At 38.9% G+C, this 16,453-nt stretch overlaps 5 protein-coding genes across 6 annotated transcripts; 3 read left to right on the forward strand and 2 right to left on the reverse strand.

The window, feature by feature from the left end:
• The first annotated feature begins 373 nt into the window (after positions 1 to 373).
• On the forward strand, positions 374 to 2,076 carry LOC129241131 (26S proteasome regulatory subunit 4). Its single transcript, XM_054877319.1, has 3 exons — positions 374 to 492; positions 565 to 1,536; positions 1,610 to 2,076. The coding sequence occupies exons 1-3, from the start codon at positions 490 to 492 to the stop codon at positions 1,952 to 1,954; spliced, it is 1,320 nt and encodes a 439-aa protein (XP_054733294.1). The 5' UTR covers positions 374 to 489; the 3' UTR covers positions 1,955 to 2,076.
• LOC129241152 (uncharacterized) lies at positions 1,943 to 2,542 on the reverse strand. The gene is made up of 2 exons (XM_054877342.1): positions 2,447 to 2,542; positions 1,943 to 2,342 (listed from the first exon to the last, which is right to left on the reverse strand). The coding sequence occupies exons 1-2, from the start codon at positions 2,537 to 2,539 to the stop codon at positions 1,995 to 1,997; spliced, it is 441 nt and encodes a 146-aa protein (XP_054733317.1). The 5' UTR covers positions 2,540 to 2,542; the 3' UTR covers positions 1,943 to 1,994.
• Positions 2,517 to 4,501, forward strand: LOC129241142 (probable DNA-directed RNA polymerase III subunit RPC6). Its single transcript, XM_054877329.1, has 4 exons — positions 2,517 to 2,622; positions 2,686 to 3,135; positions 3,903 to 4,154; positions 4,217 to 4,501. Exons 2-4 carry the CDS (start codon positions 2,743 to 2,745, stop codon positions 4,451 to 4,453), a joined length of 882 nt encoding a protein of 293 aa, XP_054733304.1. The 5' UTR covers positions 2,517 to 2,622; positions 2,686 to 2,742; the 3' UTR covers positions 4,454 to 4,501.
• An 87-nt stretch (positions 4,502 to 4,588) lies between these two features.
• Positions 4,589 to 6,515, forward strand: LOC129241175 (zinc finger protein-like 1 homolog). The gene is made up of 5 exons (XM_054877375.1): positions 4,589 to 5,041; positions 5,109 to 5,220; positions 5,297 to 5,490; positions 5,556 to 5,769; positions 5,831 to 6,515. The coding sequence occupies exons 1-5, from the start codon at positions 4,940 to 4,942 to the stop codon at positions 6,130 to 6,132; spliced, it is 924 nt and encodes a 307-aa protein (XP_054733350.1). The 5' UTR covers positions 4,589 to 4,939; the 3' UTR covers positions 6,133 to 6,515.
• On the reverse strand, positions 6,485 to 16,182 carry LOC129241160 (short-chain dehydrogenase/reductase family 9C member 7). 2 transcript variants are annotated; one of them, XM_054877361.1, is made up of 5 exons: positions 16,065 to 16,182; positions 15,802 to 15,916; positions 10,167 to 10,563; positions 9,688 to 10,049; positions 6,485 to 6,656 (listed from the first exon to the last, which is right to left on the reverse strand). In XM_054877361.1, the coding sequence occupies exons 2-5, from the start codon at positions 15,909 to 15,911 to the stop codon at positions 6,524 to 6,526; spliced, it is 1,002 nt and encodes a 333-aa protein (XP_054733336.1). In that variant the 5' UTR covers positions 15,912 to 15,916; positions 16,065 to 16,182; the 3' UTR covers positions 6,485 to 6,523. The 2 variants fall into 2 exon arrangements, with proteins under 2 accessions (XP_054733336.1, XP_054733328.1); XM_054877353.1 differs by having other exon boundaries at positions 15,802 to 15,995.
• Between the last annotated feature and the right edge of the window lie 271 nt (positions 16,183 to 16,453).

Here is a 16,453-nt window from a genome sequence, read left to right on the forward strand (position 1 = left end):
ATATAAAAGACAGTCGTCTTAAAACAATCGGAAAAAATCTCGAGACGCCATTGAACCCATTGTTGGCTCGGTTGTTGGCTTTCGCAATAATTGCGACTCTCTCGATAGTTTAATCATCTCGGACTCGCCCATACTAATGCCTCCTAATGTCATTTCTTGATGCGTTCGTATTTAAGGCAATATAAATTAGAATAACCAAATATAATGGAACATCATTTTGCCAAGTTTTATTATAAATTTAACACAAGTAACTATATTTCCTATGGAGATTTTTGTTTTTCAGTTTTGGAGTCCGTTACCATCGAAAATGAATTTACAATGACATAGTTTTATTAGGTCATTGGTACAGTACGAGTAAAAATAGGACGGTCAATAACAGCTAACTTCAAGTAATCACAAAGTGACTTGTGAAAATTGTTTGTCAGTTTGGGGTTCAGTCTGCAATTTTAGAATTATTTGGTATATTTGTGGCAGTAATATATAAATAAAATGGTAAAGTTGGACATTTTATAATTTTAATTAAACATTATAATTTGTAAACAATCTGTATCATATTTCCACCAGGGACAAAACCAATCTGCTCAAGGCGGCTCCGGCGATAAGAAAGATGACAAAGACAAGAAAAAGAAGTATGAACCTCCGATTCCTACCCGTGTGGGGAAAAAGAAGCGTCGGGCGAAGGGTCCAGATGCTGCTATGAAACTGCCGCTTGTTACACCGCACACTCGCTGCCGTCTAAAACTTTTGAAGTTGGAGCGTATCAAGGATTACCTTATGATGGAGGATGAATTCATACGTAATCAAGAACGTCTAAAACCACAAGATGAAAAGAATGAAGAAGAGCGTTCAAAAGTTGATGATTTACGTGGCACACCAATGTCGGTGGGTAACCTTGAAGAGATCATCGATGACAATCATGCTATAGTTTCCACATCCGTTGGTTCGGAACATTATGTTAGCATTTTGTCCTTTGTTGACAAGGATCAATTGGAACCTGGTTGTTCCGTGTTACTGAACCATAAGGTTCATGCTGTAGTCGGTGTACTTAGCGATGACACAGATCCCATGGTCACGGTGATGAAGCTCGAAAAGGCGCCCCAAGAGACATACGCTGATATAGGTGGCTTAGACACACAAATTCAGGAAATCAAAGAATCCGTCGAATTGCCACTAACACATCCTGAATATTATGAAGAAATGGGTATTAAACCACCAAAGGGTGTAATTCTGTATGGTCCTCCAGGCACTGGAAAAACCTTGCTTGCAAAGGCGGTGGCAAATCAGACTTCAGCAACTTTCCTGCGTGTCGTCGGATCAGAACTGATTCAAAAATATCTCGGAGATGGGCCAAAATTAGTGCGTGAACTTTTCCGTGTAGCTGAAGAGCACGCACCGTCGATCGTCTTCATTGACGAGATTGATGCGGTGGGCACAAAACGCTACGATTCCAACTCTGGTGGTGAACGAGAAATTCAGCGAACTATGTTGGAATTGCTGAACCAACTTGATGGTTTTGATTCTCGGGGAGACGTTAAGGTGAGTAAATGAGTAAACTTTTTATTAAGTTTGCCTCAAAGTGTGGAAAATGACCTTAACAGTTTAAATCTAGGTTATTATGGCAACAAATCGTATTGAAACCTTGGATCCCGCTCTCATACGTCCTGGTCGTATTGACCGTAAAATAGAGTTTCCGCTTCCTGATGAGAAAACGAAACGTCGCATTTTTACGATTCACACCTCTCGCATGACCTTGGCAGAAGATGTGAACCTCAATGAGCTTATAATGGCTAAGGATGATCTATCCGGTGCGGACATCAAGGCTATATGCACAGAGGCCGGTTTAATGGCTCTACGTGAACGACGCATGAAAGTGACGAACGAAGACTTCAAAAAATCAAAAGAAAGTGTTTTGTATCGCAAAAAAGAAGGATCAGTCGAAGGATTATATTTATAAAAATCGCTTATTTTTATTATAAGAAATCGTAAAATAATTTCTACTCTACATTTTGCGACGCTAATAAATTAGTTGATAGTGGCAGTGTTTGTTCACACTGCCCCAAACATGTATTCACATAACAGTTTTGATGATTACTAATTGTACTCAGGGGTTCTTTGTTTTGTTCAGAAAACCGGTACTGACTGCTGTCTGTCCCAATGTTTAAATATAACAATTTTTCTTTATTTAACTCTTCATTTTGATTATTTAAAGTACTTAAGTTATCGAAAAATGCACGGTACTTTTCGAGCTCAAAGCCTGCTCGCAGGCCATCGGCATACCCCTGGTCAAAAGCTGTTTGAAAACTTTGTTCATGCCCGTCCGATACACCGTCCAGGTAGCCAATCTTAAAAAATATTTTATTAATTAAAAATTTTTTATACAGGTGGCAGCGCTATTAAGCCGCATTGTCATTTTGTATTTTTCCTGTGTGTTTCGTATCGTTCTTACCTTAGTGGATTTACTGCGGATTTTCTGGAAATTGGCCTCGGTTACTTTTTTAAAATCCTCATCATCTGAAGAAGTGTGCCCGCTAAATGACATTTTTAAATTAGTTATTTACAAAAAGTGATTTTGTTTGAGAAGTGACAAATATTCGAAAGACGTCTGGCGTGTACGGAGTTGTTGTAAATTTTGCTATTTTGTTTACATGACATTTCGTCTCTGTTACGTTGTTGCTACAATTATAGGGTAGGAGTTAATATTGCGGAGTTGAAATTTTCGAATAGTTGTTAGACACGGAAAACATGGCTTCGAACGATATCTCACATGAAATATTGGCGATAATTCAGAGCGTCCCAGCAGGTGCGACAAATGATGATTTAGTCAAGGGTCTATCAGATGTCCCCGCACAAGCGCGGCTAGAGGGTTTAAATAAGTTGTTGCAACAGGGCACAATTGAATTGCTAAAGAAGGGCGACAAACTCATATATCGCGCCAAGGATCCAAAGAAGAGTGCACTGCCTAAAGATGCTGATAACGAGGAGAAAATCATATATGGCATTATTGAGGAAGGTGGCAATAAAGGCATCTGGATACGCGATATACGCATGCAGTCCAATCTGAATATGACACAATTGAATAAAATTTTGAAAAATCTCGAGACCAAGAAGCTGATCAAAGCGGTGAAATCAGTTAACGTAAGGCAAACCTTAATGAAATGTTTACTTTTAGCTTACATATTAAAGTGGTGCACAAATGACTTGCTTATTACAAAGCAACAAATCACACATTGCATGTGACACTGTTTGTGATGACAAAAAGCAATGTAGGCACACAACTTGAACAGCAACGAAGAAAAACTGTCTTCAACAAGCAATACTACTTCGGCTCTATCGACAGTACACGAATTGCACGACGCTGCTTATATGCTTGCATGGCAATGGTAGAAAAACATTGTCATACAAGCTTTGCCGAAAGACATCAAGTACAATGTGTGAATTGGTGTCATATGTATGTATGTACGTAGTGTGTATTAGCAGAGAATATTTGCAGGCAAAGTGTAAGTTGTATTCAAATATTAATAAGAATTTAATTTTTATTCTACAAAACCATCATACCAAACATTAACTGCCTATTTGATTTTAAAATATCAGGAATTCATGTAAGTAAATAATCCACATTTGACACAATTCACTTGTTTGAATTGAATTGTTTTTCATTGCCTTTCAGTGTCATTGCTTTTCTTGCTATCTTGCCGAAATATGTGTGTAGTGACAATGCTGAGAGAGAAACAAGTCGTGCAAAAGCATGATTTGGTTTTCTCTCTAGCTGCTATTGCCTGTTACTGTTAGTTGAGAACAAAACACTGCATTGTTGTGTGAATTTAGCAAATGATTTGAAAGCACATATATGTCGACTTGTGCACCACTTTATTACATATGTTTAACCACTTTCTCAATTTCAGGCTAGTAAAAAGAAAGTTTATATGCTGTACAATTTAGAGCCGGACCGTTCAGTAACTGGAGGTGCCTGGTATCAAGATCAAGACTTTGAGGCCGAATTCGTGGATGTGCTCAATCAGCAATGCTTAAGGTTCTTACAGATAACACGCGAGAATGCCGAAAAGAAGCGTGATGGTCCATTGGCAGTGAAGCGTCTATCCTGTTGTACGGTCAAGGAGGTGCATAAATTCATATCTGACTTGGGTATCAGTAAGGTAAGCGATGAAATAAATTAATTCAATTTCCTTGCTTAGCAAGAGGATACTTTTGATTTCAGGTGCACTTGGACGAAGATGATCTGGAAACAATATTAAAGACCGTCGTGTATGATGGCAACGCAGAACGTGTTATGATGTCCGATGGCTCTTTCGTTTATCGTGCGATTAACGCGCCATTGGCTGCGCCTGGTCTTGTACAAATGCCTTGTGGCATATGTCCCGTTATAAAAAATTGCTCGAAATGCGGTGATGTCACACCAAATAAATGTGTATATATGACAGAATGGTTGGATTGAAGTAATGTGATAAATTTCACCAAGAAATAAAATGAACATGAAAATTTATTAAGAAGCAAATTTTTAATGAAATAACAAACTTCTTTATAATCGGATTTCTCAAAATTTTTACTCTTGAAAAGTCGCTTAACGGCTAAAGACCTACTGCTCTGTCAGGAAGTGAGTAGCTGGAGTCACTTCTTAAATAAAATTACTTGCCATGCAATTCTAAAAACTCGCGCTCACCCTATTGTTTGCTGCTGTACGTGGCCACAGCTGTCGCTGCTGTCAAAATAGTTGGACAAAGCAGATTAAAAAATACGAAACACGAAAATTAAGGCAAATTTGTTTGCAGATCGACAAAGCACAATTATTCTGAATATACCTAGGATATATGTTGGTGAACCCGGTGCGATTGCTTTTTGGCATATACAACATTTTATATCAAGTATAGTAGTTTCCCGTTCACTAGACGAATAAATAAAATAGGATTTGTTTCACGGAACGATGGGTCTTTGCAAATGCCCTAAACGGCAAGTGACGAATCAGTTCTGTTTTGAACACCGTGTCAACGTATGTGAAAATTGTATGGTTCAAAATCACCCAAAGGTAATCTAAAGGCGTTTTTTATTGTTTATAAACCAGATTGTTTCAATTGTTATTTTTGTTATTGCAGTGCATCGTTCAATCATATCTGCAATGGCTACGTGACAGCGACTATGTGTCCAATTGCACACTATGTTCTACAACACTGGAACAGGGTGAATGTGTGCGCTTGGTTTGTTACCGTAAGTGTCAAGCAAATGAAAACTTAAAACACAACTTTGTAGTATTTATTTTGTATTCCCATTCAATGTTTTATAGATGTGTTTCATTGGGACTGTTTGAATGCACGCCAGTCGTCACTGCCGGCCAACACGACGCCACGTGGTCATCAGTGTCCCATTTGCGAGACAGAGATATTTCCAAATTCCAATTTGGTTTCGCCAGTAGCGGATGCATTGAAAACCTATTTGTCACAAGCGAACTGGGGTCGTAATGGTTTAGGACTTTCTCTGGTAAAGATATGAATGGTTGACACCTGCAGCTTAGAAGTTTTATTTAACTTAATTTATATCCCTAGTTGCCTAATGATCAGTCAGTAACAAATGCAAAGGTGAAAGCTGCAGCTGCGCAAACAGCTGCTGTAAGCAACATGACAAAAGTGCATCATTCCAGCGGCGTAGAGCGCTCAAAGGCGAATGGGGTGTTCTCGACTCAAACTATGCGTCACGATAGCCCACATTCCGTACTGCTAATGGACGCTTTCAGTCCACCGTCAGAAAGTGATGTGCATGGTAAGCATAAATTACTTTTGGTGCCTACTTCTTAGTACCTACCGATTTTCTCCCCGTTTAGCTAGCAGTAGACGACCTCTACTGCCACGCCAATCGCCAATTGGCGGTACTGATCGCGATGAAAATAAATACAAACGTCGTACACCTTCCGAGATTTTTTCACGTTGGTCTCGCCGATTCTATGCGCCATCTTCGCGCCCTCCTTGGAGACGCACTTGGTTTCTAGTGTTAAGCGGCGTGCTCTTGTTTTTGGTACTCATCTATTTAATGTCGATTTTTGGACGTGGTGATGGCAGCAACTCACTCGAAGACAGTTGGAATGATCCCAACCCTAACCCAAATCAAAACATGCATTACGAATGAATCGAAGTAGTGGAAATGGCAAAGATCAGCGAATATGATTCGTTTATGTAATTTCTAAAAATGTTGATATATGGAAAACTGATAATTGCATGGTAAAACATTATAAATATTTACGCGTTTACAATTTTTATTTTACAACAATATTATATTTAATGTTTACTGTTAAATTTGTGCAATTGGTATGACTAAAACTGTGCGCATTTCATTGGCATTGGCGCTGATGCGTTAAATGGCGTTAAGCAAAAACCAAGTAAATTAAAATGGAAATAATTCATAAATTTCTTAGAACCTATAAAATATTATTTAAAATGTACTGTAACCGTGAAAAAGCAAATAATATTTAAAATACATGTAAACATTTATTAAATATCATAAAGTAAGAATTATGTAACTATTTTTTTTGGTGCTGCGGCAACGATGATGACATAACTTGCTGATACGTTGGCATAGCGCAGAATGGTACAGTCAGCAGATCGACTATCGGCGTGGGGCAAATTCGGAACAGGAAACGGTACAGTTTATAACTGCAATGGAAAAAATTAATTATAAATTTATATAGTGTCAGGTTGACCTGGCTGGCTGGCTGAAAGCCATCACATAGACGTATTGATCGTAGTGGTTTAAAAAATGTTAAGAGTGAGAAACAAAGAAGGGTCTGTCTGTTTTGTCTAGGATCTCGTCCACATAATTCAGGAAGTGCCTCCTGATGTGCCTGGGAGGTGGCTCAGGCTCAAGCAGGTGTCTGCATGGGTGAGGCCTACAGTGACACCCTAGCAGAAACTGCTTGCTGAGCAGTTTGTTATGCTCCTTCACAGGTAGCATATGAGCCTCGTCGTGTAGGTGTTGTATGGGGGACATCAGGAGACATCCTGTCGCGGTCCTTATTGAAGTATTTTGGCAGGTCTGGAGCTTCGTCCACTGCGTATCACTGGTTCCAGGCGACCAGACAGGCGCATCATAGTTAAGAACCGGTCGGCCTATTGCCTTGAAAGTCGACAGCAACATTTCTTTGTCTTTGCCCCAAGTGCTGCCGGCAAGCGACTTGAGGACCTTGTTGCGATTCTGTACTTTCGTTGCAATAGCGGTTGTATGCGCTGAGAAGGAGAGCAAGCTGTCAAAGGTGACTCCCAATATTCTGGGGTTGTTTACCGTCGGTATTGGGGTAGCATCGACCTGTCTAGTGTACCGTATCCCATCTCCAATCCCATTTTTGTCGATTTTAAAGCTGCATTCGACAGTACGAAAAGGAGTTGTCTTATGCCGCGATGTCTGAATTTGACATCCCCGCAAAACTAATACGACTATGCAAGGTGACGTTGCTCAAGACCAGAAGCGCCGTCAGAATTGGGGAGGACCTCTCCGAGCCGTTTGATACCAAACGAGGTTTCAGACAGGGTGACTCGCTGTCGTGTGACTTCTTTAATCTGATGTTGGAGAGGATCGCAGGAGCCGCAGAACTTAATCGATCAGGCTCAATTTTTTATTAGAGCGAGCAATTGTTGGTGTGTGCCGATGATATTGACATCATCGACCTTAACAATTGCGCTGTTAGTTCTATGAAGAAAGACTTTGCCGGTGATTTTTGGACCTTTGGCGACGGCAAGTATCGTAGGCGATGGAACAATCAGCTGTATGAGCTTTACGACGACATAGACATAGCGCAACGAATAAAGATCCAGCGGCTAAGCTGGTTGGGTCAAGTCGTTCGAATGAATACAAACGCTCCGATTCTGAAAGTATTCGATGCGGTACCAGCTGAGGAAGAGGTAGGCCTCCTCTGCCTTGGAAAGATCAGGTGGAGAAGGACTTGGCTTCACTTGGTGTGTCCAACTAGCGCCGGTTAGCACGAGAAAGAAACGACTGATGCGCTTTGTTACATTCGGCCAATATCGCGTAAGCGGTTATCGCGCCAATTAAGAGGAAGAAGAATATTTTTTGGAAGCAATAAAAAAATCCGATACCTCTAAACCGATCACCTTTTATAAATTGCCGATCTTAAAAGGTATTCCGAAGTTATAGGTCGCTATGGATCATAGCCGGATGAAAGGTAACAATAAATTCATACATATATTTAGTTTAGCTAAGATTTGAAAAAACAAACTCATACCCCTTTTTAAGGATAAATTGCGAATGCTCACGGCCATTCTCACAGGCCACTGCAGACTGCGAAGTCATCTGTACATGATCGGGATTTGGTGTACGGACTCTTGTCGTTTCTGCGACCAATCTGAAGATACTCCAATGCAAATTCTCCTGGAATGCAGCGCTATAGCGCAGAGAAGGGTCAGACATCTTGGCCAACTGCAGCCAGAAGAAAGGCCTATACAGAGCGTATCCAACCCAGCTCCATCCCGAGTTTAATAAAGGAACGAAGAGGTAATGTGATGGAGTAGAGGTCACAAAAGACCATGAGGTCGAAGTGCAAATCTCATAATGAATCTAATCTAAAACGTGAAATTTTAGGAAAGCGTTAATACTAACGGGTTTTCCAATAAGAGGTATTGTTCCCGTAAAAGATCAATGGTTTCGTGGCTTATGTGGCACGTAGCGCCGTCTTGTTGAAAATAAACGTTGTCCAGATCAATACCATCCAATACCGGCTATAAAAAATCGTTAATCATCTCTCGATAACGCAATCCATTCACCGTAACTGTTGTTCCAGCTTCATTTTCGAAAAAGTAAGGTCCACTGACTCCGCCGGACCATAAACCGCACCAAGCAGTCACACGTTGATGATATGTAGAGAGGCCTTTCAACAATAACTCTTGGATTTTCTGAGGCCTAAATCCGACAATTTTGTTTGTTGACGAAGCCACCGAGGTTGAAATGGGCCTCATCACTCAAGATGATTTTTCGATGGAATTCCGGAACATTTTCATGCATTTAAACGCCGAATCAGCAAAGACACGTCGTTGTTGATGATCGGCCGGCTTGAGTTTTTGTGTTAACTGTACTTTATAAGCCTTAAGACCCAAATCTTTATGCAAAATACGGTGTAATGTGGAATGCCTTATTCCAAAGAACGACGAGGAATGGATAAACCTGGGTTTTCTTCAACACTTTCGGCTACAACAGCAATATTTTCGGCTATTCTTGAGCAACTTGCACGGGTTTTAGTCTCACTAACTTGCCCCAACAGCTCGAATTTTTTCACCAATTTCTGTATTGCGGTCCGATAAGGTGCTTCACGATGACCCAAAAATGTTCGAGTTTTACGAACTGGCCATCCATCTGCCAAATTTTCACCATTTTCAGTGAATTTTAATAATTTCAGTGCGTTGTTTAAGCGTGTATTGGTCCATTTTTATTAATGGCGTAGTTTCTACTTGTCAAATATCAAAAAATGACAGCTTCGAAAGTGACATCTACCGAAAAAGCGGGCTATTCAAAATAACACCTGTTATTGGAAAACCTTTTACCTAATTTTGCTGATTTCATATATAATAGAAGTATTGCTGTAAATCATCATCATAGATATGTACGTGGCAATTTTATGCGACCTTTTAAATTTCTTCGATCGAATCTTTCGCATTTTGAATACCAAAAAGTACTTACCGCCACGGCTCGTGTATGTACATATCTCTTGGCACGTGATGCGTTAGTGCATCATTGAATTTTTTCAACAAAGAGTCGTCATGAAACTGATTTGGTGCTTTGAACCCCGAAATGACTGTCAAATAGATGTTGAATTGCTTGAAGTAGACGCCGTAGAATTCTCGTTGCTCCACGTCAAAAGCGTCTAGCATCTCCTTCGCATGATCCTGCTGCCTTGCCGATATATTGCTTAACTGTACAAATGAGCCAGGCACAAAATTTATCACCTCGACGCCATATTGTCGCATTTCCATACGCAAAGAATCGTTCCAAAATCGCAAAGCGGCTTTCGAAGCGGCATATGGACCTAAGGCCGGAAGAGCCTAATAACGAGAATTAATTTCATGAAAAAAAGAAACATGAAAAAAGCAAGAAAATCAACGAAATCGCCGGTGTCGATTTGTGAAGAAATTTAAAACTATGCAAATATGCGAACTCACCTGCAACCCACAATGGCTAGTAATGTTAATGATGCGTCCGCGATGCTGTCGCACCAACGGCAACATCACCTTGGTGAGACACATTGTGCCCAACACATTTACGTTGATTTGCATTTCGAATTGCGCCGCAGTTTGCCATTCGAACTCACCGAAACACATAACGCCGGCATTGTTGACCAAAGCAGTGAATTGGTATTCGTTGTTGGTGCGCAACAAATCGGTAACGCACTGGAAGGCGCGTGTAATCGTCTCCTGCTTGAGCAAGTCCACTTCTATGGGGATCATGCGCTTGGGATCGTTGAGGTTTTGTAAAAGGCGCGCGCCATCGGAGTTGACGTTGTGGCAGGCCGATACAACAGTCATATTCAAGGAATGACAATACAGCGCCAGTGAGTGTCTGTTTTTGTGTGGCAATGAGTATTTCGGTGGATTCGCACGTAAGTATTTAAAACAAAATGAAGAGGTTGTCTGTAAAGTCGGTTTACTGACGATAGTTTAACGTGATAACGTCATAACATAACATAACATAACACAACATAACATAACATAACATAACATAACATAACATAACATAACATAAAATAAAATAACATAACATAACATAACATAACATAACATAACATAACATAACATAACATAACATAACATAACATAACATAACATAACATAACATAACATAACATAACATAACATAACATAACATAACATAACATAACATAACATAACATAACATAACATAACATAACATAACATAACATAACATAACATAACATAACATAACATAACATAACATAACATAACATAACATAACATAACATAACATAACATAAAATAACATAACATAACATAACATAACATAACATAACATAACATAACATAACATAACATAACATAACATAACATAACATAAAATAACATAACATAACATAACATAACATAACATAACATAACATAACATAACATAACATAACATAACATAACATAACATAACATAACATAACATAACATAACATAACATAACATAACATAACATAACATAACATAACATAACATAACATAACATAACATAACATAACATAACATAACATAACATAACATAACATAACATAACATAACATAACATAACATAACATAACATAACATAACATAACATAACATAACATAACATAACATAACATAACATAACATAACATAACATAACATAACATAACATAACATAACATAACATAACATAACATAACATAACATAACATAACATAACATAACATAACTTAACATAACATAACATAACATAACATAACATAACATAACATAACATAACATAACATAACATAACATAACATAACATAACATAACATAACTAACATGCTTTTCAAACAAGGTACCGACGCATGAGCAAGATAACGACGCATTTTTTGGTGCGTGCAGCCGGCTACATAGAATTATAAGACGTTATCACGTCAAAAAATAATAATAACATTAAAACAACAGGTATTATTAACAAACTTGGTTTTATTTTAAATTCTTCAAGTAAATCAAATTAATAATAATCAATAAGAAGGCATATGCAAATACAAATACGTGAATTTATATATGTACATATGCGCATATACATACACATATACGCTCACTTAAGTAGGAGAGAGCAAGATGTCGAACGTTGCCGTTCGTTTGCTTTGTTTGCTTTGTCGTTCGTTCCGCGCTTTCGCTTGCAGTTCATTCAAGGTAACGACAAATGAGCAAGGTAACGGCAATGAGCAAGGTAACGACACATTTTTTCGTGCATGCAGCCTGTTAAATCGAATTATAAGACGTTATCACGTCAAAAAATACAAAATAGAGGTTAGTCAATGGAGTGAGAATGTGAGCAAATAGGGCTCATAGGAAAGCACGCTTTTACTTGTATAAATACATACATACATACTTGTATGTAGCGTTTGAGTTGAATACTCTATGATATTCGAAATGAAATTGTCTTAAACATTCTTTTTATTGGTATGGGAATAAGTTTCCGCCCTAGTAAAAGAGGTGTCCCTGCGATAATACTTCTGTGTTCGCTCTATTAATATACTGGTGATTTAAAGGTGAATATGCGAGGTCTCGGTCGCAGAAGCTGACATTCGTTTGAAGCGTAAATATTCTTTCTAATCTGACGTCGAAAATGTCTACGCTCGTCTCGAAAAAAACAGCATTTGCGGGAAGTCAAGTTTCATTATTACCTTTTAAAGTTACCTAAAAAGTGCAAAAAAAAAACGTCTCGTATATTGATCAATATTTACGGTAATCACGCTCCGTCAAATACAACTTGTAAAGAGTGGTTCGACGCTTCCAAAGTGGGTGATAAAGATCGCCAAGGGGCACCGAAAAACTTCGAAGATACTCAACTATCATACAAGAATTATTGGATGAAGACGCATGTCGAACCCTTGATGATATGTCTAAAGAGTTGGATGTTGACAGATCAATCGTCGGTAAACGTTTACACGCGATGGTTCGGAAAGTCGGTCACTGCGTACCACCCACGCTGCTCTTCGAAGTTAGTCGGTGAATGTAAGACAAAACTGAACAGTGTTGCAAAACACAACAAAGTTAGTCTTATTTGAGTGCCTGGACATTGTGGTATTACAGGAAACGAGTTAGCTGATAAATTGGCTAATGAAGGCTGTGCAAGTATGCCACTAGGCCCTGAACCCTTTCTAGGTGTCAATTCTGCATCGATTCAACTATGGATTGACGATTTCATGAGGTCTACTCATAGAGAACGTTGGTTTGGGTTGAACTCGTGCTGAGTAGCCAAGTGGAACCAAACAGGAAAATAGCGACCTTTCTTCTAAAACTCAGCAGAAAAGACCTGAGAGTACTGGTGAGTGTAATCACAGGGCACAACGTCTGTGGTCAGCATATGGCTACCATGGGGGTCCTAGACAGCCCGATATGCCTATCCTGTCTTGTAATGACGACACTGCAAAGAATTTTCTCTGTAGCTGTCCTGCATTTTCCAGAATCAGACTTAGGATATTGGGTTGCGATATACTGAGTATGGATAAAGTTCATGCTCTTCCGCTTCCGGAGCTCTTAAAATCCATCAATGAATCCAAGTGATTTGTGGAAGAGTGACCTTAAATTATCATAATTTATCTGTCTTACCACCCACTTTTTTTCTTTCCTATCTCTATTCTTTCTACTGAAATCTATCCCGGTAGTACAATGGTCTCCTGACTGAGTGCTTGGTCCTGTCCAACCCCCATCTAATCTAATCTATGATACTACATCCATTGAAGGAGAGGGATATCGAGAGAAGTTTGGTGACGTTTGAGATGCTTCTTGAACGGCAGAAAAGAAAAGGTTTTCAGCATCGCATCGTCTCTGGCGATGAAAAATGGATCTATTATGCTAACCCTAAGCGTCGAAAATGTTGGAGCCTGCCAAGTGAACCAGGGCCATCGACAGCGAAAAAAAATATTCATGCTTCAAAGTTTATGTTGTGCAGTTGGTGGGATCAGAAGGGTGCCATCTAAAGGGTGGTTAAATTTCAAGGGCCGATGTTGATTGTGAACCTCACCTAAACATCAAGCTTTTTCTGCATTTAATTTGACATTTTTCAATTTCAGATTAACTCAATTTGAACCATGGAAAGATACACTGTCGAGCAACGCGTTAAAGTTATTCAGGCTTATTATGAAAACGGGCGTTCAAATCAAAATGCATATCGCACACTTTTCGAAGAAAATAATCTTCAGTGATGAGGCACATTTTCACCTCAGTGGATTCGTCAATAAGCAGAATTGCCGCATTTGGGCGAATGATAATCGAAGAGTGATTGCCGAAAAACCAATGCACCCACAAAGAGTGACTTTTTGGTGCGGTTTATGGGCCGGCGGCATCATTGGGCCGTATTTTTTCCAAAATGAGGCCGGTCAGGCAGTTACTGTGAACAATGTTCGCTATGGTGAGATGATAACGAACTTTTCATGGCCCGAATTGGAAGATATGGATGTGGACGATATGTGGTTTCAACCGGACGGTGCCACTTGTCACACAGCTAACGAAACAATGGCTCTTTTGCGCGAAAAATTTGATGACCGAATAATCTCACGTCGCGGCGATGTCAATTGGCCGTCAAGGTCATGTGAATTGACACCGTTGGACTTCTTTCTTTGGGGTTATTTGAAAGAAAAGGTGTACGTCGATAAGCTAGCAACAATTCAAGAGCTAAAGGATGAGATAATTCGGCAAATTAATGGCATAGAACCTCAATTATGCCTCAGCGTCATCGAAAATTTGGACCATCAGATGCAGGTGTGCCGCCGAGGCTGCGGCGGCCATTTGGCCGATATTTTCTTCCATACGTAATTGAACTATACCAATATTATCATAATAAAGTGAAGTGACAATTATTCCCTAAAAAAATTGTATTTTATTCAAAATCAATACCGGCCCTTAAAACTTAACCACCCTTTATTACGAACTCCTCAAGCCATCTGAAACCATTACTGGCGAGCGCTACCGACTTCGGCTAATGCGTTTGAAACGAGCTCTTAAAGAAAAGGCCGGAATGGGCCGGTAGACATGACAAACTGATTTTGCTGCATGAGAATGCCGGCCACACGTTACTAAATCGGTCCAGAAATATTTTGAGGGACTGAATTGGGAAATCTTGCCCTATTCGGCGTATTTCCCAGATATTGCACCTTCAGATTACCATCTGTTCCGATCAATGCAGACAGCCTTTATTGGAGAGCGGTTCAACTTCTTACGAGAGCATCGCAAACTGGCTCAATGAATGGAACACGAATTTTTCGCCTGAGGAATCCGTATGCTGTCTGAAATATGGAATAAAGTTGTAGCTTCCAATGCCACGTACTTCATATAATTAAGGGTTTTCCAATAACAGGTGTTATCTATCGCTATCGAGAGATGATTAACGATTATTTATGGCCGGAATTGGATGGCATTGATTTGGACAACGTTTATTTTCAACAAGACGGCGCTACGTGCCACAAGAGCAACAAAACCATTGATCTTTTACGGGAAAAGTTTCCGGACCGTGTGATCACAATTGGCCACCGAGATCTTGTGATTTAACCACCGACACCTTGTGACTTTTTTCTTTGAGGCCACGTGAAAGAGAAGGTCCACGCCAACAGCCCAGGGTCGATTGAAGATCTCAAAGATGGGATTCGTGAGGCTATCGAGGACATAGGGCAGCCACTTTGCAATTCGGTTATGGAAAATTTCATGAAAAGGATATTGTTCTGTAGACGTGGTCGTGGTGGTCATTTGCCTGATGTTATTTTCCACTATTAACGGTATACCTTCCTCTTTATAATGAAATATACAGCCGATCATTTATATTAAAAAATGCAATTTTCTTTGAATATCAAAATAACACCGCTTTTTAGATAGCCCTATATCATTTATTATTTTATTGTTTAAATAATTCCTAACTTTGGCTAAGAAAGGATGGAAACTCATTCCCATAGCCAATAAAATAAAATTTTGCAAATTTAACGTACGTTTTTCCTTCACAAAAGTAAAGTTGAAGCGGTTTTCTTTTCGTTATAGTTTCCACCTCTTAAAAATAGGTAAATACGTGTGCATGGATGTGTCTGTTTGTCTTAATTTTAACACTCACCCTAATCCAGAATCGCAGCCAGTAATAAATACAACATTTCTCGGTGTCATTTTAATTTTCCCGGCTCCATAGCCGATTGTCTTTAAAAGTGCATACCAAAGTGAAGTCATCGTGGCTTAAATGTATTTAAATATTAAGTTCACGCACTGGTGTGCTCTATTAAATATTTTATTTTATTTTTGATAATTTAATAACTAAAATAATAATTAATTTTATTCAATAAGTAAGAATGTGAATTTAGTTTAAAAAGACTTGTAAATCACCGTCAAACGTTATTCACCAAATTAGTAAGTGTTTTGCGCACAGATCCGCAAAGTTTTTAATAAACTCCAAATTCTTTCTGGCGCTATTCCGGAAACCGTCACAAAGTTGCGATGTTTCGCGCTCATCAAATCGCACTAATTCACAAAGGAAAACGAAATTTTAACAAATGAACAATGTTTCGAAAAAAACGCGTTCAAGTAAAAAAAAAGGTGCTTTTGTAGGTATACAGTGATGTGCAGTAAAATGGAGTCACTCTTCACTAAAGCCACCCCTTACAAAACTTTTAAGAATTTCTGGACTTTTTTAGGTTTTTATTTTTATAGAGTACTAAAAATTTCACGGAATGCTTTACTAAAAATGTCGTGTTTTAATTTAAAAAAATTATAAA

The sequence above is a fragment of the Anastrepha obliqua genome, chromosome 1, assembly GCF_027943255.1.
Source record: "Anastrepha obliqua isolate idAnaObli1 chromosome 1, idAnaObli1_1.0, whole genome shotgun sequence".
Classification (NCBI taxonomy): domain Eukaryota; kingdom Metazoa; phylum Arthropoda; class Insecta; order Diptera; family Tephritidae; genus Anastrepha; species Anastrepha obliqua.